The 13,737-nt window shown below is 37.8% G+C and overlaps 1 protein-coding gene and 1 long non-coding RNA gene across 7 annotated transcripts in view; one reads left to right on the top strand and one right to left on the bottom strand.

Annotated features, from left to right (window-relative positions):
- The window catches only part of LOC137468640 (uncharacterized), a 590,084-nt gene that overhangs the window by 59,986 nt on the left and 516,361 nt on the right, over positions 1 to 13,737 (top strand). The window lies entirely within an intron of this gene.
- The window catches only part of EPHA6 (EPH receptor A6), a 367,788-nt gene that overhangs the window by 50,550 nt on the left and 303,501 nt on the right, over positions 1 to 13,737 (bottom strand). For 4 of the 6 annotated variants that reach the window (XM_068180478.1, XM_068180479.1, XM_068180482.1 and 1 more), the window contains one exon: positions 12,840 to 12,962. The exons of the other annotated variants lie outside the window; for them this stretch is intronic. In XM_068180478.1, the coding sequence (XP_068036579.1) occupies positions 12,840 to 12,962 (123 nt within the window). The remainder of the gene's footprint in view (positions 1 to 12,839; positions 12,963 to 13,737) is intronic. 6 annotated transcript variants of the gene reach the window in all.

Raw genomic sequence — 13,737 nt, 5'->3', positions numbered from 1 at the left:
ATTTTGGAATGTATCCAAATTAAGGCAAAATCCAAATATTCATAAGCCATGTCCAAGTAATTACAAACTGAGGGTCATAATTTTCCTCTTAAAAAAAAAATAAATATCTCAGTGACTTAGGAACATAGGAGACAGATAGAATGGGGTGTCACAAAAAAAGTTCTCCTAGATCTGCTGTGTGCATTGGGTGTGTATAATCCAGAAAAACCCTGAATTCATATGTTTGTAAATACCTAAAATATACACAGTGTTACTCAAATCACAGCTTTGCTCAACCAGCACATCCCAGGGTGGCACCATATCCAAATTGAAGCAGATCAAGACATTACATTTATTTCTTGAAAGGGTATCCAAATCTGAAGTACACACTTTGAAGTGTGTACTTAACTTAAACACCAGCTCACTGCTGGTACCCTTTAAAAACAATAAAACCCTCTATAAGTGCTTGACAGGAGAGGGGCAATCAGGCTGCCAACCAGGCTGCACAGCAATTCTTAGAATTATTAATATCCCAAAGCAGCCATTCTACACAAAAAAATAATGAAGACTGTTAAAGAGATTAGGAAGGAGGTGAAAGGGCTTAAAAATGGCAGCCTTTTCTTTTCCTGGGAATGCCCACCTCTTCTGGGGTTTGTGGGAAACCAGAGCTATTCCAAGTGGTGACACTGAGTCCACTATTTCACTTCCTCAGTTCCACACTAGCTGGGCTAATATTTTTCAAGCCCGAAAGAAGACTCTTTCATCACTTCCCCCACCCCCCGCTTCTGCTCAAATTATGTTTGTGATTTTCTTGGATGAGGGGATGAGAAAAAAACCACAGTGCTCAGGCTGATGAAGTGTAGAAGGATATTTTGATTGTTCCAGCACAATTGTCCATTTCTGTTCAGTTTGGTAGTAGTGGAAGTGTTTATTAAACTGTCCACACTGTACAACAGGCCACAGCCAGGTATTTCTCCTGAGCTGTTACAGTTTACCTTCAATCTAAAAAAGTGAATGATCCATTTCTGTGTTTGCTCCAGCATGTTGACCCAGAGTTTTGGGTTCCTGATAATGCCCATTCACAGAGCTTAGTCTGGTCTTTTTGTAGTTCCTATCAATATTCCCTCATTTCCTCAAATAAAATTTGTGATAATTTCTCTCATTATTTCTTCAAAATTTGTGATTATTCTCTCATGTTCACATCTTCCATGAATAAAATATTTCACAGTGTTGTCACAATACTATTTTTTTTTTTGTGTGTGTGTGTGAAAATTCCCAGATGCCTTGATAGTTTTTATGGATAGCCTTTGGAAGTATGAAGAATAACCAGCTTCTTTATTTTTTAACGGAATGTTTAGTCTCAGATGCTGATATGCATCTGCCACCAAATCAATTATATTTATCTGCACCCATTGCTTATACCCTGGTTTTGCATTAAAAACTTAAAAGATACATCACTTTTAAGCTCTTAGAGATCAGAGCATTTTAAAAATTCATGTTTCCTTTAGTTCAGTTTGCTAATGATGACTGGTTGTACAACCCACTCTCTTTAGTATCAAGCACATGAATGCCCCAGATTCCCTTACCTTTATCATTTCCTTACTGTCACAGGGCTGACACCTCCACATGAAGGGAAGATACTGAAATCTAGGGAAGTAAACAAACTGCAGCCTGATGCTAGAGAATCTTACACTGTGCAAAACCCTCTTGAGCAAGTAGTAATTTCTGAACTGATGCAGACAATAGCATTTTTCAATAAATAGGGGTGTAAAGCTGGCTTTCAGATGGCATATTTGGTCAGAAAATTCTCTTTCTGGGTAAATCAACAACTAAAACACCTGTACAGAAAATTTGCATTTGAAGGGAAGGACAAATGGAGCTTTAAAACAGAACCCCTGGTTTCCTGTGGGTAATCCTTTGGCACTCTAGACTTTCCAGAAGCTGTAATTTTCTCTAGAGGTTCACAGGCTCTCATTGCAGCTTTTATGCTCCTTAGGTTCATATCCTTCAACACAAATTATTTTCATACTTGCTAAACATAACTATTAATTCTTCTACATTCTCTCACAAAATATTCCTCCCTCCAAAGAAACCCCACCTGTACTTCCTTTTGCTCAGACCCTATGCTCCTAGGTTAGGTTAAAGTGACTATGAAATATATTTATATGCATTAATCTGTGGATTTAAAGAAGATATTTTGGTATTTTTTCACTGGACAATGAGGTTTTAAAGCACTCAACTTGAATGACTTGAAATGACATGCCTTAACACAAAACCAGCTCTTCCAAGTGACAGCACAGGAATTGCACTAAACACACCAAAAAAGCAGCATTTTCCTTCTAACAGGTTGCTGTATATCACAAAATCAGCATATCATCAGTAAATTTAGTCGCTTAGGCTGATAGCTTCCCACTGTCTCTATCAACTTGCCATGCTACCTAAATTTCAAATGAAATTGAGGTGGGACTGTGTCAAGACACCATAATGTGACATGACGCCATGAAAATAAACCTGGCTCCATCACTTGATTACCTCCAGCAAAAATCTTTAATCTGGACACAAACTTAAATTCTCAAATAATCTGGTCTTTAGTGTGACAGCACTTGATAAAAGCCACCTGATTTTGGCTGTAAGTTTAATGTATCCCTGGAGCTATTTATGTATTCTAAGCCAGACTGTGACAGTGACATTTTTAGTCAGCACAGTATTTGTCTTTGGAGCACCTGTGGATTAAAAATGTCTCAGCTGTTGTTAGGGTGGCTTGAAGACATAGTAAAAAACTCTGGAACACAGCAGAATCCAGTGGGAACTTTTACCACCAAAGTAGCAACACTGGCTCTATTGCCAGTATGTTATCCTTTACAGTGTAGTGCAATTTGAGTCCAGAAAAACTTGTATGTGCTGGACCGCTGTACAAACACAAACTACTTCTTTAGTTTTAAAAAGGATTACAAAACTGACTTAAAAAATAATACTGGGAGATTTCCAATCTACTGTAGTGTTTGTATCTGAATAAATTTTAAAAAAAGCTATTACTTAGACTATGAAAATTCATATTGTTCTCATGGCACTAAGAAGTCTTCATCCTCAAAACAAGAACAGAACAATCTTTGATTATTTTATCAAGGGGTAGGCTAATGCAATGCTGGAAGGCACTGAATTATTTTCCCAGGATTGCTTACAGCACAAAAAATGGAGAATAAAGAGGTTTAAGTACAAAGAGCAGCGGGATAGAGATGGCAGCCAAGGCACTCCTGGGAGTGACAACGACCTCCATAAATGGCTGAACCTCCTGGGATAGGAGCACACCCATCTCCAGTCCAAAGAATTGCCCAGTTCAGGGAAGTGTTTCCACACGGATACAGGAACAGGTACAGGAGAAGGATCTGAAGAACTGAGTTAATTTTGCAGTCAAGAGCCACATAAGAGAAGGAATGGAAAAAGGACACTGAAAAAGGTTTCACCTGAGGGCTTGGAACCCAGGAGATAAAAACTGTGGGTGTTGCTGGAGGAGAGCACACAGCTTCTTGCTTGAACTGGGGGAGGATGAAATAAAAATGTTTGAAGCTGGTTCAGTGATCAAATCAGTCAAACAAATCAGCCTCACAGCAGTTTTAGATGCTTAGCACTGCTGGAGTGGGGAGTACTGTCTGAAAACAGACCTTTTAAAGCAGAGGAATTATAGTGTCCTGAGAACCCTAAATACAGATTTTACACACTACATATATCACATTTATAATTTGCAGCACATTATAACAGGTGTATCATTTTACTACATAGTTAAGATAACAACATGAAATAATAACTGTATTTATACATCACACACACACACTGATACCATCCTCACATTCTCTGTTCTCAGAATTTTTGGGAGAGCATAAATATTGCTGCCCCAGACACATGTGGGATATTGTCTAAAGCGGTTTTCCCTCCTTGCACGTGGAGTAACTGTGGCTCTGGAAGATCCATTCAGAGTTCCAGCATCTCAGAAAGCCACACTGACCACACAAGAGCAGCACTGGGGCTTGGCATGATGCAGGAAAAGGACAGCAATTCCATTTATCACAACTGAGATGAATTTATAGAAAGGGCAGGGGCTGTTCACTGGTTTGAGGCAACTCCCACCTTGTGACAAGAGGCTGACTGCTTTGGACAACTTTCCCTAAGAAAGTTCTTCACTGCAGTTCTCCCACTCAGCTGCACTACAGTGCCACTCAAACAAAACCAGTGAAAATGACAAACAACCTGTATTGATGTCATGCCACCCCAGAATATGCTGCAATTTTGTATTTTCCATCGATTAATCTGCTTGTCATTTTTTTAATAAGCAGGAATGCAAAAAAAAAAAAAAAAAAAAAAAAAAAGAAAAAAAGGGACCTAAATTGCCAAATAATGTAAAATACCGATTAAATCTGAAATTCACATTGTATATATTTTTAGTTTTTTTTTTCCATAACACAAGATTTTGATAGCATGCAATTTAATTGAGTGCCAGAGTGATGAATAAGAAGAAGAATCTGAAGTGTCATATCAATGACAAAATATTCAGTTTGTTGTCTCTTGTTGTCATTTTAAATAATGCAGCAAAGCCTCCTTTAATGAATGTTTTATGTAAGATTAATCCTCCAAAAAGAACAGTTAGCACGTGTTCTTTTTCCACAGACTTACAATGAAATCTCTAATACCAATTATGGGGATAGATTTGTTAACATAAACACATGATACCCATTCTTTCACTTAAAACAGCCCAGATTGGCACCTGTTCCCTGGTTCATATTAGAAAATATTGCTCCACCACTTCTGTGGATCAGAATCCTGATGGCTCAGGAAATCACCTCCCTATCAGGCATCTCTTCATTCCATAGCCATGTTCTGCTGTTGGTTGCCAGGGATTTATCTCCTGCTAAAGCAGAGATAAACCAGCCCCAAACACAGGGGCACACCCTGGCTGAGGGCTGTGCCTTCCATGCTCCCGGGGAAGCCCAGGGGAATGCCCAGGCACTCCTGGAGCTCACAGCTGCTCCATTCATTACACACCCCTCCAAATCAGAGAACCACTGGCCATGGCACTGCAGCTGCTTCTCTCCTGTCATCACTAAAATGCATTTGTATGCACCAGAAAGAGTTAATTTCAGTGAATTAAAAATAAAATTTCCATAATACAAAACAGGTAGAGGAAAAAAGAAGGAAAACTAAAGATTATGAAAAAAGCAATTAAAAATAATTCTGCCACTTTGCATTTTTGGTTTTGCACTGTTAGTCCACATCAATTCACATGAAGCCAATGTGAATTTTACTGCAAGCTACCACACTTGAATTCTTGACTCACATGACAGAAGGCCCCTAAGACCTGTGTCCAAGCAAAATCAAAAAATAGAAGCTGCAGTTCCAAACTCCTTTTTGAGAGTTTAGAAGCCAGAGTTTGCAAACAGGATGGGATAACATATTTATATCCTGCTACCACAGGAGATCCCATAGATATAACCTATTTATCTTGCTCCTAGAGCACTTTGGATTTTCTCATGTCTGTATACCAAATATCATTACTTAAGTTAGTTTAGTCAGGGGAAGATACTTCTGCGAAATCAATTAATAGCAATTCAAAACACATGAATGACCATAAGATACTGTTTAAATGTTAGTAAGGTATGGCCACACAGCTACCACTGCTACCTGAAGATTTATTGTATCCACACAATCTGAAAACATTTCACAACATAAACCTGTTTTCCTGTAATCATACACTAAATGCTTTTCCACTTACTACCCTGTGACCTACTGGCAAGAATTTATGCCTGTTGGTGTGTTTCAGAAGCCAGGAAAGGTCTGTATGTATATGTATGAAATATTTTAAATATTAAATACTAAGTACTTATAAAAACCTTCTCAAACCTTCTGGTTTGAGAACCTGCAACCTCGTGTTGCAGGTAGCTCTGCAAGTGGCTCTCCTGGTTCCTCACATGACAAAGGGAGAATGTGCTTTGGACAAGAGAAATTTGAGGAGTCCTGCTGCTTCTGCGTGCCCTAATCCACATCAAGCCTCCAGTGTGCCTACAAAAGATATTCTGGAAGATTTTGAGGAAAGGAAAGTGGAACTGTAAAGAGAAAGCAGCTATGTTGTTTCCATTATTTATTTTCTGATCCTTTTCTTTTCATGACAGAAGCAAGTGGAATGCAGGAGAGGGTAAACCAGAAGAAATAGGGTTTTTTGGCAATACTTAGGGGTTGGGTAGGTGAGAGAGAAATAATGGCTAAAATTATATTATAGAAACACAAAAAATGGCACTTTTGCTTTAGCACTGAAGCAAAGAGAAAAAATCCTAACAGATAATGCATTCTGTTCAGATTCAGTTTGAGAGACTTTTGCCCAGTTGGATTAACCAAAACAATTCACCTCAGTTATTTTATAACTGAAATTCAGCATGTTTCACTTAATCTAGTGACATCTCACCCTGAAGCTCCTCAGGGTTCATAGCAACCCACATCCTCCTGTGGAAAGAGCAAGGGATGTTCTTTGGTTCAGAATTAGACCACAGAGTCCAACTGCTGACCCCAGAGCACGTAAAGGTGTTTAAACCATGTGAAATCTCCACCCTGGGGGCTTCTGCCCTTCATATTCAGTCTACCATGATTCATAACAAGTTCTTAGGGAGCACAAGAAGCAAATCCTACTTAAGTTCTGTTGTGAATTTACCTATTATCATAGGGGCATCATATTTAGAAGCTGTAAGCTACAATGTAAATTTGAAAAGGAGAAAAATGTTAAAAAAGCATACATAAAGTTACAATGAAACAGTGTTTTGTGCTTTCATAAGCATAATGATGTGGTTAAGGTATCATTTCAATCCTATTCTAAAATGTCATTTTTTGTTTATTTCATATTATACCTAACTGAGAAGTTGATAAGATTCTGACATGACCTTAGGATATCCTTTGTGTATTTTTCCATTTACCATTTGAGCTGTTTTGCCCCATTTCCCTTTAGTCTACATAAAAATTAAATATCTGAGACACCACTGAGCTATAAAAAACTCATGATCCACCACTCTTCCTTTATGAGCAAGGCATCATTTCTCATGTGCAGAAGTAGTGGAGGTCACACATCAACACTCCTGAAGGTTCTGGAACCCACAAAGGAGCTTTTGGTTGGAACATGTGGGCTGCAAATCCAAAATTAAGAAAACAAAACATCATGAGTCAGGGCTCCAACAAATACATGATGCCCTGGACCTAACATTGTGATATTTTTGTGATCTCCTGGGGTTTTTCATCATTTCTCTTTGAGGGTTTTTACCTTCAGAACGTGAAGGCACACAGTGTCAAGCTTCTCCCTCCAGCTCTGATTCTAACTGTGTGTCACAGACAGGTGATATGAGTCTGTGCAGGATTGTCTAGTCTTCACCAACTGCACAAGCCACCTAAAAGGGCTTTTAAAATACCACTGTGTAAAATTCATATTTAGGCAGATCATTTCCCATACTCAATACTTGGGCCTGGGAATACTACTGCAGCAAGTTGAATTTGGTCAAGGCACACTGGCTTCCTACCTAAAACAGACCAAAACTATTTAAACATTATTCAAGTTAGCTGTTTCTCCTGCCTCCCATCTCACAAAAATGAACCAATTCTGATTCTGCTTTTACATCCAGTGTTTTACCACTGGCAAAAAATGGAGTTCAGTTTTCCCTTAATCTTGAAACAAAGAAAATCTGTGTGCATCTCATTTACAAATATACTTCTGTGTATATCTGTCAAGCTCCTCCTGCTCTCCTCTTCATATCTTTCTGCTTCTGTTAGTAAGCAACAGAAACTTTCTTCAACTAACATGCTTGTAACAATAAATTTTCACATTTTCTGTAGTCAGGTTTTTTAAAATATGCAATAGTAGTGTATATTATGTAAAAATGACCACATATACAAATACTTTTTTTCTGAACTTCTAGGATTTAAATGTTTGGAATTGTTTACTATGACCACCTGAGCATGAAATAAGATATTTAGCAAGGGTGAAGAATGAAAACCTCCTTTTACCATGTCCTACACTCAGAGCTTAACCCCAGTTTTACAGCTCAATCTTAACCCTAATGAACTAGCATAAAATATGTTTCTTTCAGTATTAATGCTACTCGCTGCTCATCCTTATTTTGGTTCTGAAGTACTCCCTGCCTATCTAATGGGAAAGTCCATCTACATTTGAACTTCTGTTCTCAGAAAATGCATGCCATGATGTATTAGTTCTAGGGTCTATAAGGTAAACATTCCTGTGGAACAGCACTGAGGCTGGAAAGAATAAACTGGAAGAGCCACTTGGCTCAGGTATCCTAGGAAATGCATATGAAATAGAAAAATCAATTTGTTAGTCACCGGGAAAGGATTAGCAGTTTTCATTTAACAACAAATACAGAAGTGTAGGTGCTGGAATTCAGAGTAGAGGAAAATGCATTAACTGGGGGGAAAAAAAGTTACTTTTCTCATTATTGGAGTACTATAATCATAGTTGAATTCACTATGTACAATTGCTCCTTGATGGTTTCTTGTTGAGTAATTTTGTTCAGTAAGGGTTTGTCAATACAATTTGCTTTCAAATGTCAGTTTATACAATATCAAGAATAATGGGCTCACTCAGGTGCACTTGGAAATTGTAATAAAATATTAATTTTGGGCAAAAGAAAACTGTTAATCATCTAGTGTAGTACTCTACAATTATGCATGATTTTTTTGAGGAGCTCTGTGGAATAAATGTGAACATTGTAATGTGTGTTAGACAAAGAGCCATGAATAACTAGGCAGTACAACACTAAAGAGGGGATATCCTCTGTAGAATCTCTTTTTTGTGGAATCCAGGACAGCAGTGAGCAAACCATCCTATATCCCTCACAAGTTCTGGAAAGTAAGTGCATTCTCAATTTCTTGCATGGAATATATTTTTTGAGGTTCACAAAGGTGGGTTTTTTCATCAAGCCAAATTTCTTTGCTTCTATTTTTCCTACAGTGTCAAGGGGCTGGATAGTTAACACTCACAAATTAAGTGGCAGGAAATAACTGATGGTCACACTTCATTTAAAAAGTCACATCAGGATACTTCCACAGAAGCTCCAGAGAGGGGCTGTGTGAGTGGAACAGGGGACAATAATCCAGCTGCTGACCACAGCACGATGGGGAGATGATATTTACAGAGAGGAGTTTATGGCAAGAATAATTTTGATGGTTCTCTCCTGCTAATGCAGTTTGAATGCTGAACAGTCTGAAGGAGAGGTTTGGCTAACAGAACATTTCCATGGTAGCTCATAGCCTGGCACCCATCTCTAGATCTTGTTGACAGAAAAACTCAGTGAAGGAGTTTAGCTTGAAAGGAACAGTAGGAGAGGTATTTATTTTCCATGTCTTCCTTCTCAGCTCAGCAAGCTGAGCAATCTCTGGCTCTTCAAAGACAGCAGAGCACCATGAAGCTTCCTGCCTGTAACTTCTGTGGGCGTTTACACAACAAACCTTTCACACGACACTTCAATCAGGAGCTGCAAGAGGAGCAAGCTAAGAGCTTCCCTAAAGTGGAGCAAAGAACAGGGTGTGTAGTTTGGAAGAGAATGTGAAGAGAGATGCAGCTCTGGCAAGTTTATAATTTGGGTTTTCACAAGGGGTGTGCGTGTGTCATGAAGGAAGCTTCAGCAGCTTGTGCCAGTGTCAGTGTGATGAGGAGTGTAAATGCTAAGTGTATTAAGAATTCTTTTTAATATATGCAAGGCTATCACTTGAGAAAAAGTACTTATTGCTCATGTGAATCCATCTGTCAGTGCAGACCTACATCAGCTAAGTCATGTCAATTTGTACTGCTAACAGGTGGAATAACAAGGAATGAAGCAATTTGTGACATAAATGATAGCTAAATAAAAAGGAAGTTATTGCCTGCAAATGGGCTTGTTTTTGCAAGAATCTAAGATAAGTTTGGCAGGCCCACTTTAAGTTTTGCTTCTGGTGAAACTGCTGTACAGCAGTGACAGACTTTTGATGTAACTATCAAATATAAGCACTATTTCATTAGAAGTTATGTCTAGGCTTAAAAAACACCTATATTCAAGACAATCTATTTATGCAGAAAGACGTAATGCCTCGTCCCAGCCGCATAAACTAATCTTTAAATTGGCTAAATGAGGATATCTTTTACATAAGATAATCTCTGCACAGTGTAAAAGATGAATTACATAAAACTGAACATCAGCTATCAACGCAATGGTAAAAGAAATACACTCCTCTGAACTACTGAGATGAAAGTAGAAAGAGTAAAAAGGAAACCAACAGCTGCATGGCCTTGCCAAGCTGCTTTCCAGACACTTATTTATAGCAGGCTTTCTAGTTTAGTTCTGTGTTTCATTGAAAAATCTGTGGCAAATTTTGTAGAAAAAAGATCTAAAAGCATTTTGTCTTCAGCTAGAAATAAATTTTCTGAGTTTTTGGAAGGGAATCTGCCACTTAGCTTGAGTTAAAAGTTTTGATAAATAAAAAGCATGTTATGATATTTGTTCCCAATGACCCTAATAGCAGAACAATGCTGGCATTTTAGGTCTCTCATGTAGTTAAATTAACTGGAATCTTACCCATAACCAATATGTGAAACAATTAGGTTATAATTCTGCAGTTATTAAATGTTAAGTACCTCTGTTAGGCTTATGAGAGCTACTGTCCAACACAAGCCCAAACATCTCCACTGAATCATGCACAGCAAGAGAGTCAATTTTGAGTCTCTTACATCCCAGATCAGCACTACCTTGTCAAGATTTGTTTTCATGGTATTTTTTTTCCTTTTTTAATGTGTGGGATTTTTTTTTCTCATAAATAAAGCAAAGCCGCTTTTAGCAATTTAGAAAAGGAAAGGGCATCCCCATGTCATCTCTGATGAAAAAAGAGGCTATTCAGAATTCATACCGTGCTTAATATAAATGTAAATATGATAAAGTAAAAAAAGAAGAGTTAAATAGCAGCACCACAGGAAAGACTGTTGAGATGCAACTGTTAGCAGCAATTTCTGACTTGCACTGCAGAACTTCATGCCACCAGTCCCCCAACATGCATTCTTTCTCAGATGAACACATCTCATCCACTGGATTTATCACAGTTCTTCATTGCCTCCCAACTACCTGAAAATCTTCCCTTTCTCTGGGGTTGCTGCTTTGCCCACTTTTTTTTTGTTGTTGCTTTTGACATGATCAAAAACCATTTATCTCCATTATATATCTCCATTATCTCCAAATAACATTTATCTCCATTATCCTTGCAAGGATATCTGTTTCACATCATGCAGTTGCATTTCCATCTTTTCCCATTTTCAATGTTTCATCAGATTGAATCCGAATTCTTAGCAGAAGACATTTAATAGCAAGGAATTATAAATGAGTTTCATTAAACAAACTACATTTAAGAGTTTTAAGTCCATAAGATCAAAAGGTTTACAAGTATTCAGAAAAAAACAGTCCTGAGGATCTTACAAAATTAACTTGTAGGTTGGGAAGTAGTTGAGAAGCCAGTTTGTGAGTTCGAGGCCTTTTCTAATTTAACAGAATCAGTGGGATGCTCTACATAACACTGTGTTCAAAACAGAATTTTATGGGGCCTGCAGTATTTCCTGCTCAATAGTTGTTTAGTTACAGGTACCACCTCATTGTGATGCTGACTGCCACAATTCCTAAGGGCTATTAAACACTCTGAGATATCCCATGGAGAAAAAAAATACGGAAAGTATTTCACAAACTTCCGACAAAAGAAACCCAAACAGTCATAAGAAAAGACATCAAAGCTGCTGAGATGCTTCTATTCAAAGAAAGCAAAGCAAGAAATAATAGCACTTGAAATAAAAAAGAAAAGTAAGAATCATCTTGTAATTAGAATTACTGCAGTAGGTAAAATGGGGCACAGAGAAGTACAATAGTTTCTTTTGTATAGCAAGTCAATAACATTATGCAATTTTCCAATTTTCTCCCTTTTCTTAGCAGAAGAGATTTTTTTTTTCTCTTTCAAGAAAAACTTTTAAGTAACACTAAAGATAACACAGGATGTCCAGAAAAGATACCAGCCTGACATTAGCCCATGCACAGATCCATTTTTACACAGAAATATGTGGTTTGGAAAGGGACTTTGATTCAGTTTTAACTATAGTTATATGTATTTACTCTTCATTTATTACTTTTGATGGAAGATGGTGTTTAATGGCTTCAGAAGAGAAAGGATAACACAAGGAGCCTGTCTTGGAAAGGATGCCTCTAATCTGTCCTCACTCATTTAAAGAGAATTACATGAGTTCAAATAATGGTAAAAGTAATTAAAAAAAATAAAAAAGGGCGGTTTTCATGAGATAAACTTGCAGCTACCAAAGCACACAAAGGTTTCAAATACCAAATTAATATATGATTAAGTTTTCCCTTTCTGGTTTTTTTTTTTTTTTTTTTTTTTTGGCTTCCATGTTTTAGCAAGGGAATATAAATTTTTAGGGAAGAGTTACAGAGTCACACAAATTCTGATATTTTTCAGTGGCATGTTTAAAGTTCTCCTTCTTTGGTGCACATGGACATGCTTCATGAAATGGATGATTTAGAGGATACCAGGCCTTCTCTTCCAATATTTAGGTTGGCCACTTAACTGCAAAACAGTTTCCCTCACAATTTCTCCTACACATTAGTTCAGGAAAATGGCTTGTTCCCAACAAGTCATTGTCTTTTCCATTTCCTTTTGGTTTGGCTTTTTATTGGAAGGGACATCTGATCTCCCTGTCTGACAAGTACCACATTTTATTTCCCTGAGATGTGTGGAGAGATGGGGCAGAGAGTGAAGGAACAAAAAACTGATGCGTGGGAACAGGCTGGAATACCTACCAGAGGAAATGCTGGGGGGTAAAGATCCACCCCCTGCCACTGGATGTGAGGCCAGGATGCTATTTAAAAATCCCGCCCTCAGGAATCTCGAAAGAGACTTCACCCCAATGGTCGGAAAGGATCCTTTCAAAGAAATAAAAATGATCATTAATCAAACGACTTGTTCTCTGGCTGACAAAAGAAGTTGACTGTTTAAAGAAAGAACAACCAAATCTCTGCAGAGTTAACAGTGGTTTCATGGGAACAGATCTCATGGAAAGCAGTTAAAAGCTTTTGTTTGCTTTTTAACCAAGTCATACAATACACAGCTTTAACCAGAAAAAAGCTTTCTGCATAGTTTGCAAATGTAGAATTCCAGCACTTGTAGGAGCAACAGAAAAATTTGGTGTTTCAACAGCAAATTGCACCTGTGGGATACTCATAATGCATTCCAAATGACTCCACCATAGAGGCATGTTACAATTTTGTGTTCAAATCAAAGACAGACCAGTAGAGGTGAGGCTATACCAGCAAAGCTATTTTATACCAGTGTTTTAAAGCCACCTGACAAAAGTCACATCAGGCAAGGGGCAAAGGGGAATCAGAATTTGCAGCTAAAATACTGAATTCTATGTCAAGGCAGCTCCAGCAGTCAGAGCTTGTGGCACACCTCCCAACATCTGTCAATGTACTGATACAGGAAAAAACCAGAAGTATGGATGATGCCTAAAGATTTTTAGCTTTTTTATATATTTTTCATATAATTGTAAGTTTTTGATTTTAGGCAACGTGGACATGGCCCCTTTCTGCTTTGCTGTCACCAGAAGCTCAACACATTTTATGCTTTCTCTGTAATAAACTGTATATTCTTCTCATTGCCTACATGTATGGTTCTATTCCTGGAAACAATGATTATCTC

This window comes from Anomalospiza imberbis, chromosome 2 (genome assembly GCF_031753505.1).
Source record: "Anomalospiza imberbis isolate Cuckoo-Finch-1a 21T00152 chromosome 2, ASM3175350v1, whole genome shotgun sequence".
In the NCBI taxonomy this organism is placed as follows: domain Eukaryota; kingdom Metazoa; phylum Chordata; class Aves; order Passeriformes; family Viduidae; genus Anomalospiza; species Anomalospiza imberbis.
The sequence above is the reverse complement of the archived record's forward strand: the minus strand, read 5'-3'. Positions and strand labels throughout refer to the sequence as shown.